General features: G+C 49.0%; 1 protein-coding gene across 1 annotated transcript; it reads left to right on the top strand.

The window, feature by feature from the left end:
• Positions 1-16,424: 16,424 nt before the first annotated feature.
• On the top strand, positions 16,425-21,346 carry DBNDD2 (dysbindin domain containing 2). Its single transcript, XM_040981420.1, has 4 exons — positions 16,425-16,704; positions 18,215-18,361; positions 18,552-18,689; positions 19,781-21,346. The coding sequence occupies exons 1-4, from the start codon at positions 16,425-16,427 to the stop codon at positions 19,984-19,986; spliced, it is 771 nt and encodes a 256-aa protein (XP_040837354.1). The 3' UTR covers positions 19,987-21,346.
• Positions 21,347-22,740: the final 1,394 nt, after the last annotated feature.

The following is a 22,740-nucleotide window of genomic DNA, read 5'->3' as shown; positions in this document are numbered from 1 at the left end:
TTAACAAATAGATATAGAGAATCCTAGGAAGCTATATAGTAAAAGTTTAGTGAAAAATAGTAAAACCATTGGTAATGTGGGCCCGGCGAGGTAGCTTAATGATTAAAGTCCTTACCTTGCATGTGCCAGGATCCCATATGGATGCTGGTTTGTGTCCCAGTAGCCCCGCTTCCCATCCAGCTTCCTGCTTGTATTTGGGTAAGCAGTAGAGGACAGCCCAAAGTCTTGGGACCCTGCACCCGCATGGAAGAGCTGGAAGAAGCTCCTGGCTCCTGGCTTCAGTTCTACTCAGCACTGGCTGTTTCTGCCAATTGGAAAGTGAGTCATTGGATGAAGATGAAGACCTTCCTCTCTGTCTCTCCTCTCTGTATATCTGACTTTCCAATAAAAACAAATAAATCTTTTTAAAAAATGGTGATGTTTGGATATCTTTGTCTTTGTTTTTACTATTTTACTGTAAATTTACACATTAAATGTTAATGTTCAGCTATGCTTAACCTCTAACCTGCAGAATTCCTTGCAATTTAATGGTAGACTTCAGCAAGCCCTTATATGTGAGCTGTAGCGCAGCATTGCCGTATCGAATGGGTTGCTTGGAAAAGAGTCAGTAGGATCTTGGAGATAGGACACAGGCTGGGAGTTTGAAAAAACATGGGCTGGGAAAGGCTCACTAACAAGGTGGTATTTAAGCAGAGACCTGAAGGAAATAGGGGAGGGGGAGGAGTAGGGCAGTGGTGAAAGACGCTGGTGTGCTGGGAACGGGTCCTGGGAGACTTTGATGGGACTCTGGCCACTCTGAAAGCCTGGTGCCCAGCTGTCCGATTCTGAGGAGGCTGTGAAATGCAGCTGCTCAGGGCCCGGTGCGATGGTGCAGTGGTTAAGGTCCTCACCTTGCATGCCCGGGATCCCATATGGGCGCCCGTTCTATCCTGGCAGCCCCGCTTCCCATCCAGCTCCCTGCCTGTGGCCCGGGAAAGCAGTCGAGGACGCCCAAAGCTTTGGGACCCTGCACCCGCGTGGGAGACCCGGAAGAGGCTCCTGGCTTCAGATCGGCATAGTATCGGCCGTTGCACTCATTGGGGAGTGAATCATCGGACGGAAGATCTTCCTCTCTCTCTCTCCTCTCTGTATATCTGCCTTTCCAATAAAATAATAATAATAATAATAAATCTTAAAAAAAAAAAAAAGAAATGCAGCTGCTCAGGCACCAACCCGTGCAGTAGAGCAGTCTGACACCCAGCCAGGAGCAGGACCCACTCCACATCACGCTGCACCTGGCGGGGAGGGGTGTGTGCACGCAGCGACTGCGTGACTCCTGCTTTGATGAGCAGTGGACCAAGTCTGTCCTGTGGAACAGCTTTTCATATCAAAAGCCCGTGAGTGTCAAAGTGAAGGTGACAGGACACGGCAAGGGGTTGTGGTAAATCGAAAGCAGGAAAATGAGAAGAGACGCTCCTGCCCTTCCCCCAGTCCCCTCCAGGCGTCCCTGCCCGCTCAGCTGCTCCACACCCCTTTCCTCACTGATCTTGGATCAGTGCATCTCTGGCTGTGCGACCATTTGGGAAGAGAACCAGCAAATGTAAGAATTTCATCTTTGTGTCTTTTTCTCTCTATAAATCTGCTTTTCAAATAAAAATAAATAATGAATAATATTCCATTGCATGACTATACCACATTTTAATTTATCCATTTGTTATTTATTGAACAGCTGGGCTGTTGCTACTTTTGTTGCTACTATTGTGAATAACACTAGTATGATCATGAGTGTACAGATATCTTCCCAGGGTCCAGTGCAATGGCTCAGCTGGCTAATTCTCTGCCTGCAACTGCCAGCATCCCATGTGGGCACCAGTTTGTGTCCCAGTTGTTTCATTTCCAGTCTAGCTTTCTGCTTATGGCCTGGGAAAGCAATGGAGTATGGCCCACAGCCTTGGGACCCTGCACCTGTACGGGAGACCTGGAAGAAGCTCCTAGCTACTGGCTTTGCATCAGCTCAGCTCCGCCCCATTGCAGCCACTTGGGGAATAAACTAATAGATGAAAAATCCTTCTCTCTGTACATCTTTGTGTAAATCTGCCTTTCCAATAAAAGGAAATGAATCTTTTTTAAAAAGAAAGAAAAGAAATTACATGGGAAAGGAAAAATGTGTATTATGAAAAAGCTGTGTAAGGAATTCAAAAATTTTTTGCACCAAAATAAACATTTTAGTTCGGTTTTCCACATTTTGAAGTATCCGTGTCTAAATAGAAGTGGTTTCTGGACCATGTGAAGATTCCATTTTTTATTTTTTTTTCCTGAAGATTTGTTTATTTGAAAGTTATGGAAAGAGTTATGGAAAGAGTATCTTCTGCTGGAATACTCTTCACATGGCAACAACGGCTGGGGCAGGACCAGGCCAAGCCAGGAACCCGGAACTCCACCCCGGTCTTCCACATGAGTGCAGGGGCCCAAGCACATAGGACATCTTCCGCTGCTTTCCCAGGTGCATTAGCAGAGAGCTGGATGGGAAGTGGAGCAGCTGAGACTTGAACTAGTGCCCATAGTTCAACCCATTGTTGTGCCCTTTCAACACTGACCCTGTTTTTAATTTTTTTGAGGAGTCATCATATTGCTTTCTGCGGTAGCTATACACCTTATTATTCCCAGCAGCAGGGCACAGTCATTCACTTTTTTTTTTTATATGTTTGCTGTTTTCTTAACAGTAGCCATCCTCAGGCCTGGCGCGATAGCGTAGTGTTGAAAGTTCTCACCTAGAACATGCTGGGATCCCATATGGGCGCCAGTTCGTATCCTGGCAGCCCTGCTTCCCATCCAGCTCCCTGCTTGTGGCCTGGGAAAGCAGTTGAGGATGGCCCAAAAGCCTTGGGACCCTGCACCCGCGTGGGAGACCTGGAAGAAGCTCCTGGCTCCTGGCTTCGGATTGGCTCAGCTCCAGCCATTGTGGCCACTGGGGGAGTGAATTATCGGATGGATCTTCCTCTCTGTCTCTCCTCCTCTCTGTATATCTGACTTTGTAATAAAAATAAATAAATCTTAAAAAAAAAAACAGTAACCATCCTCAAGAATGTGAGGTTCCCTTCTGTTGTTTTGATTTGTTTCCTCTCATAGTTTGTGCTTTAGTTTCCTCATGTCCGTTGTGCATATGGTGAGGTTAACATTGTTACTGTTCAGTTCCATAAGCTTTGAGGAAAACATCGTATTGCATAACCAGTGATCAATAGGTGAATGGTTGTGTAACTGCCCTAACTCCCGCTGCCATCTCTTTGTGGGGCACTCGTTGCCCGCTCTCAGCCGAGGTGGTGCCAGGCCCCAGGGCAGTGCCCTCCCCATTGCCGCATGTGATGACTTTGCACAGAACAGAGCTTTACGTGTTGGATTTCCTTCCCTCGAGACTCACAAGTGTTGACTGCCCATAGTTCCTGTGTTTTCATTGTGGTGCGGCACACCCTTATCTCACTGCACCACTGTTTATCTAATCATGGTAGGACAGCTGGGTTGGAGTCTGATTTTCTGTTCCTAAACATATCTGTGTGCGGATTTTGGTGGGAATACGGGTTTTATTTCCCTTAGACATGCCGAGGAATAGAATTACTGGGTCATGTGCTAATTGCATGTTTAGCTTTGTTAAGAAACTGCCAAACCGCTTTCTGAAGTGGCTGTACTAGTTTGTATTCCCACTCTTGGTGGACAAGGGGTCTCATTGTTCCACAGGCTTGGTAGCAGTAGATATTGTTAACTTGTTTGGGCTTTTTTAATGTAGTTGTACCTCATGTAATATTTTTATATGCTTATTTGCCATTTTTCTCTTTTTTTCCCCTTTATTTTTGATAAACTTTGTATAGATAATTAGATCTTAAAATATACGGTGCTTTTTTTAATCTGAGAAATATTTGCAGAGTCTTGCTACTATGGTTTCTTCTAGACTTCAAAACTAGGTCAATCCTTTTTTTAACATTAATCAAATATTTTATAGACACAAAATATTTTAAAGATTCACTACCTACAGGCCCTATGAATCCTTCGCTCATTTTCCTTTAGTGAGAACATCTTGCATCCTACAGCATTCCAATGAAAGCATGTGTGGATTCGTGGGCCCTTGGTCCCAATCAAGACCTAGTCCTGTTCCGGTATCCCTTGTCGTTTCAAGACTGTTATATATAAACAGAACCCTGGTATGGATTTTTCAAGATTGGCTTCCTTGTCCCACTCATAATAATGCTCTCTTCCATCTAAGTTGATGTCTTTGTATCAATAATTTGCTCCTTTTCTGCTGAGTAATATTCCATGGTGTGCATGTACCACAGTTTATTTACCACTCATCCACTCAAGAACATTGGAACTGCTTCCTGTTTAGGGCTCTTGCAAATAAAACTGTTGTTCACATTGGCATATGAGTTTTTGGGTAGATATTTTTCGTTTTTTTGGCATGTGTGCAAGAAGTGTGACGGCTGGATCACATGTATACATTTCATATTACAAGAAACTGCCATACCCTTCTTCAGGCTACTCTGTCATGTGATACTCTTTTTAAAAAAAGATTTACTGTGTCATGTTATTATTGTTTTTTAAAAAGATTGTATCACTTATTTTTATCTGAAAGGTGGATTTACAGAGAGGAGAGACAGAAATAGCTTCCATCCACTGGTTCACTCCCCAAATGGCCGCAGCAAGCCAGGAGCCAAGAGCTGCTTCCGGTGTCCCCGTGTGGACGGGGTCCCAAGCACTTGGGTCATTCTTTGCTACTTTCCCAGGCCACAAGCAGGGAGCTGGATGGGAAGTAGGGTCACCAGGACCAGAACCAGCATCCAAATGGGATCCCGGTGCGTTCAAGGCGAGGACTTCAGCCGCTAGGCCACTGGGCCAGGCGCTCTCATTTGTATTCTTACCTGTGTGTACCAGGATGTTTCTCTACATCCTGACCACTTCTAGGACGGTCTCTAATGTTTGTTTTAGTCGCTTTAAAGATATGTAGTGACATCATAGTCTAAGTAACTGTGGGTGTTGAATGCATTTTCAGTGTGTTTATTTGCCACCTCTCTATCCTCCGGGGAGACAGCTGTTCATGTGCTTTGCTCTTTTTCCAGCTGGATTTTTTTTTTTTTTTAAATTTTGATGGAGAGAAGGAAAGACAAAGAGAAAGATCCTCTATCCACTTTGGGTCATTCCTTTTCTGAACCTCCCATGCAGGTACAGCGTCTCAAGGCTTTGGGCCGTCCTCTACTGTTTTCCCAGGCTACAAGAAGGGAGGTGGAGGGGAAGTGGAGTAGCCGGGATGTGAATTGGCACCAGTATGGGATGCAGGTGCTTGCAGGGTGAGGATTGACTTGCTTGTTTTCACTGTTTACTTTTGAGAGTCCTTTCAGGATGTATAATTTCTAGCTATTTACTTCCCAAATACATTCACCTTTCCTTTCTTTTTCTTGCCTTATTGTGATGGCTAGAACTTGCAGTGGTATACTGACAAAGGTTGTGGGGGCGGACGTTACTGCCTTGTTTTCAAGGAGAAAGGCTCCAGTCTTCCACTATTAAGTGTGATGCTAAACATAACTTTACATCAGTGCTTCGTTCAAAGTTGTCTTCCAACCTTAGGTTTTTTTTTTTTTTTTTTAGGATTTATTTATTTTTATTGGAAAGTCAGATATACAGAGGGAAGGAGAGAGAGAGAGGAAGGTCTTTCCGTCTGTTGATTCACTCCCCAAGCGGCCACAGTGGCTGGAGCTGCACTGATCCGAAGCCAGGAGCCAGGAGCTTATTTTGGGTCTGCCATGTGGGTCCAGAGTCCCAGTGCTTTGGATTGTCCAAGCCACAAGCAGGGAACTAGATGGAAAGTGGGGCTGCCAAGACATGAACTGATGTCCATATGGGATCCTGGTATGTGCAAGGCAAGATCTTTGGCTACTAGGGTACTGCACTGGGCTCAGTTTTTAAGTTTATTTTTTAAATCACAAACTGAAACTTATGTTTGACAATTTTTCTGCATTCTCTGATATCGTGTGATTTTCCCCCTCATTCTTTATATGATAGATTACATTAATTGATTTCTTCATATTGACCCAGGCTTGCACCACTTTGGGATGTGATTTGTTTTATATGTTACTGGATGAAATGTTCTAATACAACAGTCCCCTTTAATGATGGCTTCACCCTACATGTTTTCAGTTACCGTGGTCAACCATGGCCCAAAAATGTTAAGTGGAAAAAAAAAATCCCAGAAATAAAACAGTTCATGAGTTTGAAATTGTACCGTTCTGAGTGGTGTGAAACTCTGACACTGCCCTGCTCTGTGTGCCCGGGCTGTGAATCCTCCCTTTGTCCTGAATAACCATGCCGCCCAGGCCACAATGCTTAGCCACTCAGCAACCATGTCAGTTCCCTGCCCGCTGTGCTGGCGTTGCTTCTGTTCCAGTAACCCTCGCTTCCCTTAGCAACAGCTCCAAAGTGCCAGAGTAGTGATGCTGGCAAGTGCCGAATGCCAGAGGGAGCCTGTGAGGGAAGGAAGTCCAAGTGCAGTAGGAATCTTGAAGACAGAACACGTTTGTGTGGTATATGGTTAGAATTGTCCCATGTTCCTATGGTTGCCATCCGACTTTCACTGTGCTTGATTTATACATCCACTTTCACCATAATTATTAGTACATAGGAAAAGAAAAGCACAGTGTGATAGTAAATGTTGGGCTCATTGCTAACTGGGTTCAGGTGTAGACTTCAGGGAAACCACTTGGGGTTTTTTGTTTGTTTGTTTGTTTTTTAAAGCAAACAAGTAGGGTCCTCATGGTGCTGTTGGCTGTTTCTACAATTTCAGAATTGCACATGATACTGGTTTGTGTCCCAGCTGCTACACTTCACATCCAACTCCCTGCTTTTGACCTAAAAAACAGCATTTTTTAAAAAATTTATTTTTATTAGAAAGGCAAATTTTGAGAGAGAGGGAGAAACAGAGAGAAAGATTATCCATCTGCTGGTTCACTCCCCAAGTGGCTGCAATGGAGCCGATCTGAAGCCAGGAGCTGGGAGCCGTCTCCTGGTATCCCACAAGGGTGCGGGATCCCAAGGCTGTGAGCCGTCCTTCACTGCCTTCCCATGCTGTAAGTGGGGAGCTAGATGCAGAGTGAAGCAGCAAGGACACAAACTGGCACCCGCATGGGATACTGGCACTTGCAGGTAGGGGATTATAGCCTGTTGAGCCATAGTGCTGAGCCCCAAAGACACATTTTTAAAAGGATTTATTTATTTTTTTATTTGAAAGATTTACAGAGAGAAGGAGATACAGAGAGAAAGATCTTTCATCCACTGGTTCACTCCCCAAGTGGCTGCAACGGCTGGCTCTGAACTGATCCGAAGCCAGGAGCCAGGAGTTTGTTTAGGGTCTCCCATGTGGGTGCAGGGTCCTCCAGGTGGGTGCAGGGTCCCAAGGCTTTGGTCTGTCCTCAACTGCTTTCCCAGGGAGCTGGGTGGGAAATGGAGCAGCCAGGACATGAACCGGCATCTACATTGGATCCTGGCATGTACAAGACAAGGACTTTAGGTACTAGGCTACTGTGCTGGGCTCCAAAATACACAATCTTATGAAACTCACTCCAACATGCAGGTGGGCTATAAAACACCTGAACAAATGCAAAGGAACAGAAATCAGACAAAATTGCTTGTTAAACCAAAGTGGAATTAAACTAGGTATCAGAAAATGGGAAAATCCCAGGACACTTGCAGATTAAGCAACACACTGTTTAATAGCACATGGATCAAAAATCTCAAGAGAAATTTTGAAAATATTTTGAACTAAATGAAAATGAGAACGCGGCTGATGAAGCTTGTGAGGTGCAGAAAAGATTGTGCTTGAAGGAAAATGTATAACATTCAATGTATTTGCTGTTGTATAAGAAAAAGTTTGAATCAACCCAAGCTTTAGCTTTCTTAGGAAATGAGAAAGGAGTTTAAATCTAAAATAAACAGAGGAAAAGAAGCAATGACAGTTAGAACAGGCAATCATATGGTTCAGCGGTTAAGCCACCCTGTGGGACACCGGCACCCATATCAGTGTGCGTAAGACTGAGTCCTGCCTCCACTTCTGATCCAGCTTCCAGCTGATGCTCCTAGCAGGCAGCAGACCGTGGCCCAAGTACTGGGGTTCCTGTCCCCGTGGAGGACATCCAGGTGGAGTTCCTGGCCCCTGGCTTCAGCCTTCAGCAGTCCTGGCTATTGTGAAAATGTGCAAAATGCACCAGAAGATGGAAAACCTCTCTATCGCTCTCTCCTTCTCTCTCTTTTGTTGTCACTCTTTCAAAAAATAAGTAAATAAAACTTAAAATTTGCCAACCTCTAAGAAGTTAACTAAGATAAAAAAATATGGGACTCATCAGTATTATAAATGAGAGGATTCTATCAGCATCGATCCCGTGGACCATCAAAGGAACAGTGAAGAGATGCTCGGAACACTAGCTGAACGGTGCCCACGTGTGGCATTTCATTTCCATATTGTCTTCACCTGGATCTGTTTGAAGGTAATATGGACCTCATAAAAGAGGTTAAACGGTGTTCCCTCCCCTTCCATTTCCTGAAAGATATTGTATAAATTGGTATCAAGTCTTCCATTAATGTTGGGTAGAATTTTCTAGCGAAAGGGCCTGAAGCTTCCTGTTTCAGCAGCTCTTTGTTTGCCTTTTTTGAAATTTTTTTTTTTTATTATTATGATTTTATTACATTGCATCATGAGACACAGTTTTACAGGCACTGGGATTCCCCCCTCCCCAAAACCCGCTCCCCCCCCCATGGTGGATTCTTCCATCTTGTTTAGAGCCTTACAATTTTACAATTCTTTGATGTAGATCAGAAGCAGTCTACTCATATTGATTATTGATTCCTTGATTACTTCACAATATCTTATTGCATGAGATACCAAAAAAAAAATCCTACAAAATAAAAATTTCAAAGTAATTATTTGCTTATTTATTTGAAAGACACAACAAGAGAGAGGGAGGGAGAAAAAGAGAGAGAGAGAGAGAATTCTAGATGAGGCCAAAGCCAGGTGTCCAGAACTACTTCTTGGTCTCCCACATGAGTGGCAGGGACCCAACTCCCAGGGTCATGTTCCCACTGCCTTCACGTCAGCAGGGAGATGGGTGAGAGGCAGAGCAGCTGGGCACTCAAGTTGGAACTCCAGTATGGGATGCTATTAGCATCACAAGCAGAAGCTTAACCCACTATGTCACACCATCACCCAAATTACATTTCTTTAATAGTTAGAAGGCTACTTAAATTATCTTTTCAGATTGAGTGAGTTAGAGTAATCTGTAGTTTCAAGTTGTCAAACGTATGTGTGTGGGACTGGTCCTAAAAATTGCCTCTTAACATCTTGTTAATGTTGGGACCAGAACAATGGCTCAACTTGTTCATCTTCTGCCTGAAAGTGCTGGCATCCCATATGCGTGCTGGTTCATGTTCTGGGTGCCCCACTTCCCACCCAGCTCCCTGCTTATGGCCTGGAAAGCAGAGAGGAGGATTGCCCAAAACCTTGAGACCCTGTAACCTCATGGGAGATGTGGAAGAGGCTCCTTGCTCCTGGCTCCTGGCTTTGGATGAGCTCAGTTCTGGCCATTGCAGCCTTGTTGATGTTGGTACAATCTGTAGTGTTAATACGTTGTTGCATTTTAGATATTAACAGTTCAAGACTTTTCTGTTGTTTGTCAATCTTTTTTTTTTTCAGACAGAATTCATCTTTTTATTCTTTCCCTCTTGACTCCTAGAAATTTCCTTTCAGGTGGAGATGTTGGTTATATAATTAAACAAGTTGTGCAATGCATTGCATCCTGTTAGACAAAGACATGTCCACAACTCTGAGAGATGGCCACTCTCTACCCTGGTCTCCAGCTGAGATGGACAGTCACATGCGCCACGCCACTTTGTAGAACCCTGTGGCTTGATTGGGGATCTGTAGAACACACCGGGGTTTGCTGAGAGGGGCTTCCCTGCCTGCATGGTGCCCTGAGGCACTGCTTCAGTGTTTGCTGGGATTTGCACATAGGGTTTTACAATCATATTTCCAGTTTCTAATTAGACCAGACTTCCTGACTGTGTCCCTGGTCCGAGCTGTGCCAGGAAGCCCTGTCTCAGTGGGGCCACTGTCTGACATGAGAGACGTAGCCTGTAATCCAGGGGCCTGGCTCGTGGATGTCGCACAGTTCTTCCCTTCCTCAACCTCAGCATTGTTGAACCTGGGCAGTTCTTTGCCATGTGTGGCTTGAGGGGTTCTCCTGGGCACTGTAGGACGCCCGGTAGCTCCCCTGGCTTCTGCTCGCCAGCAAAAGTTGCCAGTAGCAACCTCACCAGCTTTGGCAACTAAACATGTCTCCAGACATTGCCAGCTGTCCCCTGGGAGGCAGTATCACTGTCACCTGAGAACTTTGTTGTTCCTCTCCTGCATTTTACTGTTAACTGCAAGGACAAGGCAGAAGGCACCTTCATTATTTTGCTCGGAAACATCCTTCTCTGGATCAGCCCTTTCACTAGTTTCCACCGGCAACTGGCGCTAACCCTCGTGCACAACCACGTTTCCTAGGAGTACTGACCTCGCCTCTAGCACGTCCTCGGAGCCGTAACCACAGTCTACCACAGAACCACGATCTCTGGGTTGTCTGTTGCTGCACAGCAAAGTCTTCCTGAGACCTAGCAGGTGAAAGCCCCACGTGCTCACGGTCTCAGTGCGTGTGAGCGTTCCACGCTCACTCCCAGAGCTGCTGTCGGCTGGTCAGTTCCTCAGCATGGGGGCCTTTTCCGTGTGACTGCTTAGAGTGTGGCCCCTTGCTTCCCCCCAGAATGAGCGACCCCAGCAATAGTGAGAGCACCCGCATGAGACACAGGCTGCGGGGTTGGCCGGTCGGTCTTCTTGATCTGGGTTTTGAAAAGGACACAGCATCATGTCTGCTGTGTCCCATAAGTCACCCAGGGTGACCTTGATGGCATACTGGAAAGGACCCCACGAAAGAAGAGTGACAGAGGGCAAGGAATGAGCCATTTGCTGGCTGATAACACGGTTTCAATTTGAGTCGAGATATTTTTTTACAAATTCCCTTTGAAATTCATCTTTTTTTTTTTTAAAGATTTATTTATTTTTATTACAAAGTCAGATATACAGAGAGGAGGAGACACAGAAAGGAAGATCTTCCTTCTGATGATTCACTCCTCAAGTGAGTGCAATGGCTGGTGCTGTGCTGATCCGGTACCAGGAGCCAGGAACTTCCTCCAGATCTCCCACACAGGTGCAAGATCTCAAAGCATTGGGCTGTCCTCGACTCCTTTCCCAAGCCATAAGCAGGGAGTCAGATCAGAAGTGGAGCAGCTGGAACCAGAACTGTGAACCGGTGTCCATATGGGATCCCAGTGCTCAGAGGTGGAAGGTTAGCCGTTGAGCCAATGCATTTTTATGGCCCAGATTATGATGTGTCTTGTTGAATTTTGGATGTTCAATTGAAAAGAACATTAATTCTATCATTGTTATGTAAAGTATCATGAAAGTATCAATTAGAAACAAGTTAGTGATAATGTTAAGGTTTTCTATGCATTCTTACTTTTTTGGCCTACTTGTTTTATTGATTACTAAGAGAGAAGCATTGAATGTACTAAGTATAGTACAGATTTTTCTAAGAATATTATTTTCATGTCTGTTGTTTTCTGTTTCATGTCTGAAGCTCTGCTGTTAGGTGTGTAGTACGTATGGTTATTAAGTCTTCTTGGTGAACTGAACTTTGATCATTACGTAATGTTTCTGTCTTTCTTCTCAAGTCCACTTTATCTGATATTAACATGACCCCCTCAACAAGCCTTGATTAGTGATAGGGGACATTTTATTCCATCCATCAGATGGAAGATCTTCCTCTCTGTGTCTCCTCCTCTCTGTATATCTGACTTGGCAATAAAAAATAGATAAATATTAAAAAAAAAAATGTTTCCGGGCCCGGCGCAATAGTGTAGTGGTTAAAGTCCTCGCCTTGAATGTGCCGGGATTCCATATAGGCACAGGTTCTAATCCCTGCAGCCCCACTTCCCATCCAGCTCCCTGCTGGTAGCCTGGGAAAGCAGTTGAGGATGGCCCAAAGCTTTGGAACCCTGCCACCCCATGGTAGACCTGGAAGAATCTCCTGGCTCCTGGCTTTGGATCTTTTGGGGAGTGAATCAGCAAATGAAAGCTAAAGCACTTCCTCTTTGTCTCTTCTCCTCTCTGTATATATGCCTTTCCAATAAAAAAAAAATCTTTAAAATATAAAAAAAGAAAAATTGGGGTTAGGGCCATGGTGCAATGCTAAGCTTCTGGCTGTGGTACTGGCATTGCATATGGATGCCAGTTTGTGTCCCAGCTGCTCCATTTCCAAAATGGCTCCATAGTAGTGGCCTGGGAAAGCAGTGGAGGATGGCCCAAGTTCTTAGGCTACAGTACTCACACAGCTCCCAGCTTCAGACTGGCCAACTCCAGCCCTTGGGGCCATTTGGGGAGTGAATCAGTGGGATGGAAAATTTCTCTCTCTCTCCCTCCTTCTAATTCTTTCAAATAAAAATAACTTGAATAAATTAGAGTGGCTCTCACACTGACCTTCATTCTGTACATTTCAGGAGATCTTCATTTTGGTATTCAGATACGACTTCTGTTCTGATATTATTCCTTGTGCCCGAGAACCCCCTTTGCCAGGAGCCGGCTGCCTCAGTCATTGTGTACTCAAGCATGTCTGGATGGTTTTCTGGAGATACAGAATTCCGGATTCATGGAGCTTTGTTTCAGCATCTTAAAGATATCCCCCAGTGGGCCCAGTGCAGTAGCCTAGTGGCTAAAGTCCTCGCCTTGCACGCGCCGGGATCCCATATGGACGCTGGTTCTAATCCTGGCTGGCCTGCTTCCCATCCAGCTCCCTGCTTGTGGCCTGGGAAGAGTCTTCTAGCTCCTGGCTTTGGATCGGCACAGCTCCGGGTATTGTGGCTGTGTGGGGAGCGAATCAATGGATGGAAGATCTTCCTGTCTGTCTCTCCTCCTCTCTGTATATCTGACTTTCCAGTAAAAAAAAAAAATAAAAGAAATCTTTTTTAAAAAGATTAAATATATATATATATATCCTCTGGGGTGGGCATTGCAGCAGCGCGAGTTAAGCTGCTCCTGTGGCGTCAAGCTCCCTGGCACAGCAGGCTTTTTGTTTCACTCTCTGTTCAGCTTGAGCAGTGTCCTGGTGTCCTGTCTGCGGGCTTACGGCTTCTCCGCTCTGTTGACTTTCCTGGCCGAGGACTTCCTCAAGTCTGCCATTTGTGTGTGGGGGTATTTCTCCAGCATTGCCTGATGACTGATTCTTTCTTAAATAGTCTCCTCTCTGCCTTTTGCTCATTTATCTTGTCTACATTTTCTGCAAGAGCCTTTTGCAGACTAGCTGTAGGTGTCTTAAGCTTTGTCAAGGAAAAGCAACATCTGGCTTTTGCATCTGCCCTGCTTTGTCTTTAGACAACACTACTTTTTTTTTTTTTTTTTGGTTTGTTTTTGTTTGTGACTAAAACATGTGCATCTCTGTTTTCGTGTTCAGTGGCCTTGCAGATGTTGTGTGCAGACCAACAGTATGCAGTGTGAGGATTGAGTCGGGCTGGTTAGGATCCAGGTGGGCGTGGGCCAGGGATCACCTCGGTGTCTGTGGCTCCCACGGAGGCTGCACAGTCACGCTGGCTCCATGGGGCTTCCAGCAGTCCCACCAACACTGCAGCTGGACGTGCCCTGTCCACTGGCAGAGGGACTTCGTCTTCTCCTGCTGCCCCCGGAGCCAGGGCTGGGCTCCTGCCTCTCGTTGGGGACGCCTGTCCGTCTGGAAGTCAGGATAACTGTCTGTTCTCGTGACCTCGGCTCTCGATGGGTCTGACAGAAGTTATGATTTTTGTGGAGGCCTCAGCAGTTTTCAAAATGGCTCTTAGTACGGTGGTTATGATGCCTTCCCCAGACGTCTCGGCCTCGCTGGGAGCCAGAAGTCTCGGGCTGTCTGCTCTCCGCTGTCCCTCCAGTGCCGACCCACTTCTCTCCAGGGTGACACCAGGGGCGCTGCCTCAGTGATTTCCCTCTTGGATGTTCTCCCTACTCCCTTCACATCTTCTTGTGGCAAATATCTGGCAAAAAAAAAGAAGGGACAGAAGTTGCTGATACTTCAACACCTTGGGTTCAGAATAACCCATGGGGCCCTCTTTCCAGGGATAAGTCTGAAACCGGAGGCGCCGGCAGTCATTCTCCTGAGTCGGCCTTGTTCTTCTGTGCTGGAAAGCAGGACAGTTGCCGACAATTGTGCCTCTTGGCAGGTGAAGACTAAGCCATCTCAGGAGGTGGCTGGCCTACATTCAAGTCCAGTTGCAGCACTTGCTGGCTCTGGGGCCCCAGACCAGATGCTTTACATCTCTGACCCTCAGTTTCTGGATCTGTAAAATGGACAAATAATAGAACTTGCTGATTAGGACTGTGGAGAGCCAGGTATGGCAAGCACATAGAATTGTCACAGGTTGATGAACTTGTGTAAACTACAAGGTTTACTTTCTGTGGTTTTGGAAATGCCTGGAACCATTCTCTCCCTCTCTCAGAACCCACTGCTATCAGAACAGCTCCTGGCTACTGAGTATCTACAAAGTGCCCAAGGTCTGGAGGAAGCATTTGCAAAAATTCTGGGAGTGGGGTCCACTATTCCTATGGAATGGCCAAGGAGTTGAAGGCTCAGTGGAGGTAAATGTTTGCCCAGCTGGCTACAGGCAGCAGCAAGCAGGTTGATAGCCCTGCAGGACCCACTGGACTGCAGCACCTGGGCTCAGAACCACTGCCTTGTTGCCTCCCACGAGCTGCTTTCCACTCTTGTAAACCAGTGGGCGGGTTGCCTACTGCATTCACCTCCCCATCTCCTCCAGGGATGCACCCAATCTAAGAGGCAGCTTCCGGTATTGCACAGAGCGCTGGTCCAGGCCTTTTATTTTTCTTCTTTTTAAAAAAAGATTATTTTTTTTTTATGGTAAAGTCAGATATACAGAGAGAAGAAACAGAGATGAAGATCTTCCATCCAATGATTCACTCCCCAAGTGACCGCAACGGCCGGAGCTGTGCCGGTCCCAAGCCAGGAGCCAGGAACTTCCTCCAGGTCTCCCTTGGAACCTTGCAGGGTCCAAGACTTTGGGCCGTCCTAGACTATTTTCCCATGCCACAAAGCAGGGAGCTGGGTGGGAGGCGGGGCTGCTGGGATTAGAACCGGAGCTATATGGGATCCCTAGGACTTCAGTCACTAGGCCACCACTAGGCTTTTGACACTCTCATCTCCACCCCCCCACCCCCACCCCCCAAACACACACCTCCCACAGCTTGGTGAACTCCTGTCTCCAAGCCTCAGCCCAGCTCTGCCCGGATACATTTTAACCACCCAGGGATCTGGGCAGGGGCGGCCCAGACTCTGTTCTCAGCTGGGAACAGCCACCGCCCGCCAAAGTGAGTCCAGGAAAACCAGTTAGAAAGGAAAGGCTGCAGTGGACTGGAAAAATGTTAAGGAAAGCGAAATTGACAGGAAATGGAGGTGTATTTTAATGTGGGCGGCAAGGGAAAGGGAGGTGCCGAAGATGACGCCCAGATCCTGGCTTGCTCGTGGATGTTTGTTGAATGAATTATCGAGCGACCCTGGGGTAGGAGCATCTCAAGTTGTCACCCACCCCCGCTTCTGGTCCCCACGCTGCTGCTTCCGGAGCTAATGCAGAGAAAGATGGGGAGGGTGGGGAAGAAAACCGGCAGAGTCTCGGTCCAGGGGATGCTAGATTGGGCACTTCCAATCCAGCTTCGAGCCAGGCGGCGCTGTGAGGGGGCACAGGCGTTACCCCTCTTGGCTGGCAGTTGCTAGCTCGGCACCTCCGCCCCAGCTGGGAAGGACAGACAGCACCCCTCTTAACACCATGGAGAGGTGTTGGCCCCTCGCCCGCGTCTAGGGGCGCGGTGCAGTGGCCCTCCCCTCCGGCCCTGACCCGCCCGGTTCCGGCGCCCACCCCGCCCAGTGCGCTGGGAAGCTGGGCGGTGGCTGCCTAGTCCCGGAGCCAGGCATCAAGAGCAACGGGGTGAGTTCAGGGTCCAGGGTTGTCTACTAAATTCAGTGCACCTGCCGAACTGAGTCGCTTGGAGTCTGTGCCCACTCTGGTGGGTCCCACCCCATCCCCCTTCCCGGCGAGCGCCTTCTTGAATGCACACATAAGCGCGGCAAGTGCCGCGGAGGGCGCAGCGAGTCAGGGTGCATGGGCGCTGCCGGGAGTGGGAGAGCAGCAAGTGTGCGTGGGCAGAGCCGGCGCGTGGGCCCGCAGCGCGGCGGGGGCGCCGCAAGTGCAGCGGAGCGCGGCGAGGAGCGCGCGGGCGTCGGCGGCGAGGGTGGAGTACCGCCGAGTCCGCCTGGGTGCGGGGAGGAAGGATGCGTGCGGGCAACTTTTTGCCCGCCCTGGAAGTAGGAGCAGTCGCGCTCCCAAGGACTGCCGCCCACCGCCCGGCGAGCCGCGGGCGAGAGTGCCCGCCGCCCCTCCCCCACTTCCGCCTCCCGCCTCTTCCTCGTTCCCGGCTCCCAGGGCCCGTCGGGCCCGGGGGAGACCCGGAGGCGCAGCCCCGCCCCGGCCCGGCGCGGCTCGCTCCCACGCCCCCGCCGCTGCCTCGCCGGAGCGGACAGACTGAGTCAGCGGGGGCGCCAGGCGCTGCAGGTAGGGGCTCCGGCAGCGGTGGGCGCAGGTGCCGCGGGGGAGCGCGGAGGGCATGGAGGCTGGTGTGGTAGGGCCGGGAGGGGCAGCGCTCGCTTCCCCTGTCTTGCCGAAGCGGAGGGTCCCTTTTTAGGGAATTCTTTTCCTTCTCGCCTACTCTGGTGCGGGTGGGGCTGACTGGCTTCTCTTCGTTTCGCTGGATCCCACCGGGACCCCTGGCAGCCTCCGACCCCCTTCTTAATCCCGAACCCTTCATCCCCTCCCCAGCACCTATAGTCGGGTAAACAACTGCTTTGGTCAGCTCCCAGTTCCTTGGGCCCAGGAGAGGAGTCCCTTCACTGTTGTGACACCGTTGGGGTTAGGAGGAGGGGAGAGAGGGGTCGTCCACCCCCCGACAGCGCCCGTGTCCTCTCCCTCCCCCGCCCTGAGAGCCAACAGCCCCAGGGGCCCAGGGTATTTTTAGCGTGGTGACCTGTGTGGCAGCTCTCAGAGCCTTTCCCAGGAATCGGCGTCAGCGCCTCCCTCCTCTGTGGCCACACCGTGCCCCCACGCTTTCATGGCCCTGCCTGGCCTCGCTTGGGTTTGGGTCCCTCTGGAGCCGGCCAGCGTCCCGGATAGGCTGGGTCCTGTCCCTGGGTGGAGTGTGGAAGGCAGCCATGCAGGATGAAGATCTCAGGTCGTTAGGCCAGCACCTCTCCTGGCCTCGGTGATGGGCTCGGGCAGAATGCCAGGAAAGGAAATAAAGTCGCTGGGCATGGGCCTGCCAGCAGCTCTGAGGCTGTGGGACTGGTCTGAATGGGACCCCAGCCTGCCCTGCTGCTGTGTGTGTACTCCCTGACCAGAGGAGGGAAGCCTCTTCTGGGGGGATTTGATGGTGGCCATCCCCTGAACCCTGTACCTTCACGGCTGTGTCTTGTGAGGTAGGAAGAAGGAAGGTGCCATTTTCAGATGGGCAGAGCCAGGGCTGAAAGTCGCCGCTGTAACTTCAGGGCAAGGGTTTGGAAGGGATGGTAGGAGTGGAGAGCATTGTGTAAGGGAGAGGGGGTTGCTCTACCTTTGAGTGCAGGGTGGGGGTGAGGAACCAGGGGAGAGACCCCTCCCCATCCCCAACATTGCCCTGTCCTCCTCCCTGGAGCTGGTCCTAGCAGCGGAGAAGGCACTGCCTGCTGAGGCCTGGACCAGCCCCTTGAACCCCTCGCTGAAGGGCACCACACTGAGCTGGCGTTTGGCTGCCTTCCCTGAGGACAGAGGACCTCTGGCCGTGCCTGGAACTGGCCTCCCCTTTGTGGAACTAAGGCAAGCCCTGCCCTGCCCCTGTGTGAGACTCGAGCGTTTATAGAATACACTTTATTTTAGGGAAGGGGAAAAAGGTGGCCAAGCTGAGAGTGTCCAGGCTGGCCCCAGAAGCCCCCACTGCAAGGGGGCCCGACTCAGGCAACCCAAGCCCCAGTGTTCTCTCCCAACCTCACCGCTGTACTTACTGGCCCTGCTCCTCTTCCCCTCCCCCTGCCAGGAGCTGAGATGGACCCAAACCCTCGGGCAGCCCTGGAGCGCCAGCAGCTCCGGCTGCGGGAGAGGCAGAAGTTCTTCGAGGATATTTTACAGCCAGAGACAGAGTTTGTCTTTCCTCTGTCCCACCTGCACCTTGAGTCCCAGAGACGTGAGTTCCTGTATCCTAAGGACCGGGACCAGGGTTGGGTAGGGGAGATGGCCTGTGGGTCCCACGTCTTGGGGGATGCCCCTCCCCTTGTTTCCTTGGTCTGTTGATCTTCTGACCTGGGACCCAACATGGCCATCATGGTCACTCCAGCCAGGTTCCGGTTCCTGACTTGCCTCTCCCGGATCCACAGCTCCCATAGGTAGCATCTCTTCCATGGAAGTGAACGTGGACACACTGGAGCAGGTAGAACTGATTGACCTCGGAGACCAGGATGGAGCAGATGTGTTCTTGCCCTGTGAAGACCCTCCGCCCACCCCTCAGACGTCAGGTAGGGCCCCAGCTTTGGGGACTCGGGCTCTGGGCAGGGGGAAGAACACGAGTAAGGGCCTGGAAGTGATGGTGGCTACCAAGGCAACAGGTGCCTGCATTGATTTCTGGCAGTTGGCCCTGTGGGGACACTAAATTACTGATGGCCAATCAGAATTCCAGGAGTGCCCAACCTCTGTTTGGTCTTTTTAATTTTGTTTGTGAGATTAATGCAGTCACTGATTAAGCTAACTTACAATGTTTACACTAGACAACCAAAGCAGTTTTAGTCATCGCAATATTTACGGAACACTGCTCTGGGTTCCTAGTGCTTTGCTAAAATAACTTTACATGCATTACGTTAACGCTTACAACATTCTATCAGGGCAGGTGGCACTCCCCATTTTATCTTATTTTTAAGGTAATTTATTTATTTGAAAGGCCAGTAGACAATGAGCTCCCATCTGCTTAATGGTTCACTCCCTGAATGGCCACATCAGTGGGAGCTGGAAGCCTGGAGCTCTGCCCAAACACCTGGGTGTGTGACAGGAACCCAGTTCCTGCTGCTGTCACCACTGCCTCCCAGGGTCCTCATCAGCAGGAAGCTGGAATCAGGAGCTGGAGTGGGCAAGAAACCCAGGCGTTCCAGTAGCTCAACTGCTAAGCTCAATGCCTGCCCCTAATCACTAAAGGACCCTGGGCTCACACAAATAGCCACATAGCTACAAAGCGGGCAAATGAGGACGCAAGCCAGGTCTGACTGACTGTAAGAGTGTGTGGGGGGCTGGTGAGATAGATGCTCTGTTCTTTAGGATCACTTACCATACCAGACACTCTCAGATATTATCATCAAAACCCTTGGGGAATGCGAGGAGCAGCGTCCTCGGGAGGGGCGGTGACCTGCCCCAAGCCTCTGTGTGGCTAGCAGGAGACCTGGGTGGAGCCAGACCTTCTGCATTGGATGACCTGACTCAGGAGCCCAAATGGGTTGGGATGACAAAGTGACTTGCGACAGTTTCCGCCCCTTCTGGGCTTCCATTTCTCCTGACCACAGCATCTCTCAAGGTCCCCTGAAGCCTTCTCTGGCCCTGACTGACTCTTGTCTCTGAGCAGGGGTGGACAGCCACACAGAGGAGCTGAGCCTGCCGATACCCACGTCCGACAGGACCACATCCCGGACCTCTTCCTCATCTTCTGACTCCTCTGCCAACCTGCACAGCCCAAATCCGAGTGACGATGGAGCAGACACGCCCTTGGCACAATCTGATGAGGAAGAGGATGGGGGTGATGGAGGGGCAGAGCCTGGAGTCTGCAGCTAGCCCCGGGCCCCTCCTACAGACTGACAGAACTGGTGGCTCTCATTGGGAGGACCTGGGCCCAGCCTGAGCCCTTCGGGGGACAGACCAGACTACCTGCAGTAGGACAGGAGGACAGGACGGTGGGACGGTGCAGCTCTCTGAGAACTAACCCTCTCCTGCTTTTCTGCTAACCACTTCCTGCCAGGGCTGTGGTGGGACTTGCCAAGGAGATGGAAGACCAAGTGGGATGAGATGCCACTGCCTTTCTCAGCACTCCTCCCTGCCCCACACAATCCTACAGTTCTCTCATTGGGTCCGTGAAGCCAGCACCTCTAAATGGACGTGAACTCCTTAGGACTCTAAGTGAGGTGGTCCTTCAACCAGCCTGCCTCCTTACATCCTTTTTGGAACAGGGCACGGTATAACTAATAAATCAATAACAACATACTGAGCATTCCTTTTCATTTTCCACATTGCAGAGCTAATTGGGCCCTTTATGCATCCAGCTCTGTGACCAGCACTAAATCCCAGTTGTGCATTTGACCCACCTAATCATGAAATAATTGCTGCACACCTATGCTAGATATTTGGAAAAGTTTGGAGCAGAACAGGCTGTGCCCCTTGCCTTCATGGAGCTTCCTACCCATGGAGGAGAAAGCTCACAGCGTAATAGTGAAGTATCTTGACAGGGAACTGCTGTAGCACCAGATGGCTTCAAGGAGTTCATGGAAAACGAAATTAAAAGGTACCAATTTGTGTGCAAGAAGATTTTAATGTCTACACATAATAAGTGTAGTCTGTGAGCTTTCGGAAGACCCCTTGTACTAGAAAATAAGGGCATTATAGCTTAGCTCGTATGGACCTTGAAGAGCTGTCATTCGAACTGAGGTCTGAAGGATACTTAGAGGGAAGCCGGGACAGGGATGGGGAGTGAGCAGGCACAAAGGGTGGGTTCTGAAGACCACAGGGAGGGAAGAAATGCATTTGGTTTGGCTGAATTTTTGGATGAGGGGAAGGGAAAAGACTGACAAGGTTAGGTTGTGAAATGCCTGGAGGCCTGTGTTGAGTTTCATTTTGACTAATAAAAGAGCATGACTTCAGAAGTAAGTTCTTTTCCTCATATAAAAGACGTCCAGGATACGGTGCTCTATGGAAGCTCCGTGTTGTGGTGCCCTGGACTCCTGTGTGGCTCTTCTTGCTCAGCCATGTGAAGTATGAGCTTGCATTCTCACTGATGCCTCATGTCTAAAATGGCTGCAAGAGCCCTAGACCATGACCTTGAAGCTGGTGGAAAGCTGAATAAATGGAGGATGGGCAGAGGGCATTAAGAAGTGTTTTTGGATAGACTGGTGCAGTGGCATAGCACATTAAGCCTTAGCCTATGGTACCCACATCCCATATGGGCATTGATTCATGTCTTGGTTGCTCCGCTTTCCACCCAGCTCTCTACTCATGGCCTGGAAAAGTGGTGGAGGATGGCCCAAAGTCCTTGGGGCTCCATGTGGAAGACCCAGAAGAAGTTCCAGGTTCCCACCTTTGGACCAGCCCAGCTCTGGCTGTTATGACCATTTGGGGGAATGAGGCAGCAGATGGAAGATCTCTTTCTGTCTCTATAACTCTGCCTTTCAAATAAAAATAAATCTTAAAAAAAAAAGTGTTTTTGGAAGTTCTAACCAATAGCATTATCTAGAAGGAGGGAAATTGTGGTTTTTCAGGAAGATAACCACTTTGAGTCACTGAATTACCAGTGCATGTGACTTCCCCACTGCCTGGCAGAGCTCCCAGATGCTCCCTGGTCACTTTCTTTGCAGAGCATGCTGCTGTGTTGGGAGAACTAGGGTTTTGTCACGGAGGAGCAAGATGATGTTAGTTAAGGGACAGGTAGCTGATTTTCATGTTAGGGGTTTTAACTCTATCAGAAGAAATAAAACATCTGCTTAAAAGGTAACTGGCAGCAACAGAGAATGTGCTACATAGTGGTGGACAGGTTCATAACAAACAAGATGCTTAAGTAACCCATGCAGGGGATGACTGTGGCTCAGAAGACGGGACTGCTGCTGAAGCACATCTGGGTCTAGACCGGGAATAAGCCACTGACACTATTTATCCAGTAGATGCTAAATGTTGGGATTTAGCAAGTGCAAGATTCTGGGGCACAATCTTAGGGGTGTAACAGTGGCAAAAACAAAAACATCCCCTACTCTCTTGGAGTTACTAGTCTATTGATGATCAGCTGTAAAAAATTGGTAACTATGACCAGCATTAAGAAGGAATCAGCTTATTCAGAGAGATCTTTGAGACGCTTCCTGTGAGAAAATAGCACTGCTGCTAAGGTCTGAATAATGAATGGGAGAAAATTAGAGAACCAATGGCCGGAAGGGCTCCTCGCTGCTGTCTAGATAAGACAATGAACTAGATGAGGGTAGAAAATGGAGAAAAGAAGAATGGCAGGAGATGTAGGAGGCAAACTCTTCAAAAACATGTCTTGGCTGAGTGTGGGAGGCAGGCACCAAGGGCGCAGCTGTGCTTCTGCCTGTTGCCCCAGGGCGATCTGCAGACTCCACTTCCGGATGGGGTGTTGAAGAAAGAACCAGTATGACAAGAAGCCAAGACACTGGTTTTGGATAGATGTAGTTTGAGGTGTCCACAGGACATGTTGGATAGGTACTTTCATCCATGAGTGTGCAAGTTAAATGAGAGGACTGGGCTGGAAAAATAAACTGATGAATTACCAGTGCATGGGTTGTAAGCGAAGCTGTGGGTGTGAATGAATTT

This window comes from Ochotona curzoniae, unplaced genomic scaffold, assembly GCF_017591425.1.
Source record: "Ochotona curzoniae isolate NIBS_2020 unplaced genomic scaffold, NIBS_Ocur_1.0 contig_3520, whole genome shotgun sequence".
Taxonomy (NCBI): domain Eukaryota; kingdom Metazoa; phylum Chordata; class Mammalia; order Lagomorpha; family Ochotonidae; genus Ochotona; species Ochotona curzoniae.
This window is presented reverse-complemented; position numbering and strand designations above follow the sequence as displayed.

What these genes read in the sequence shown, in the direction of transcription:
- DBNDD2 (XM_040981420.1), top strand. Translation starts at nt 16,425, where the DNA reads ATGCGTGCGGGCAACTTTTTGCCCGCCCTGGAAGTAGGAGCAGTCGCG. An exon ending in GCACCTTGAGTCCCAGAGAC is followed by an intron (nt 18,362 to 18,551) that starts GTGAGTTCCTGT and finishes CCGGATCCACAG; the next exon opens with CTCCCATAGGTAGCATCTCT. An exon ending in GCCCACCCCTCAGACGTCAG is followed by an intron (nt 18,690 to 19,780) that starts GTAGGGCCCCAG and finishes GTCTCTGAGCAG; the next exon opens with GGGTGGACAGCCACACAGAG.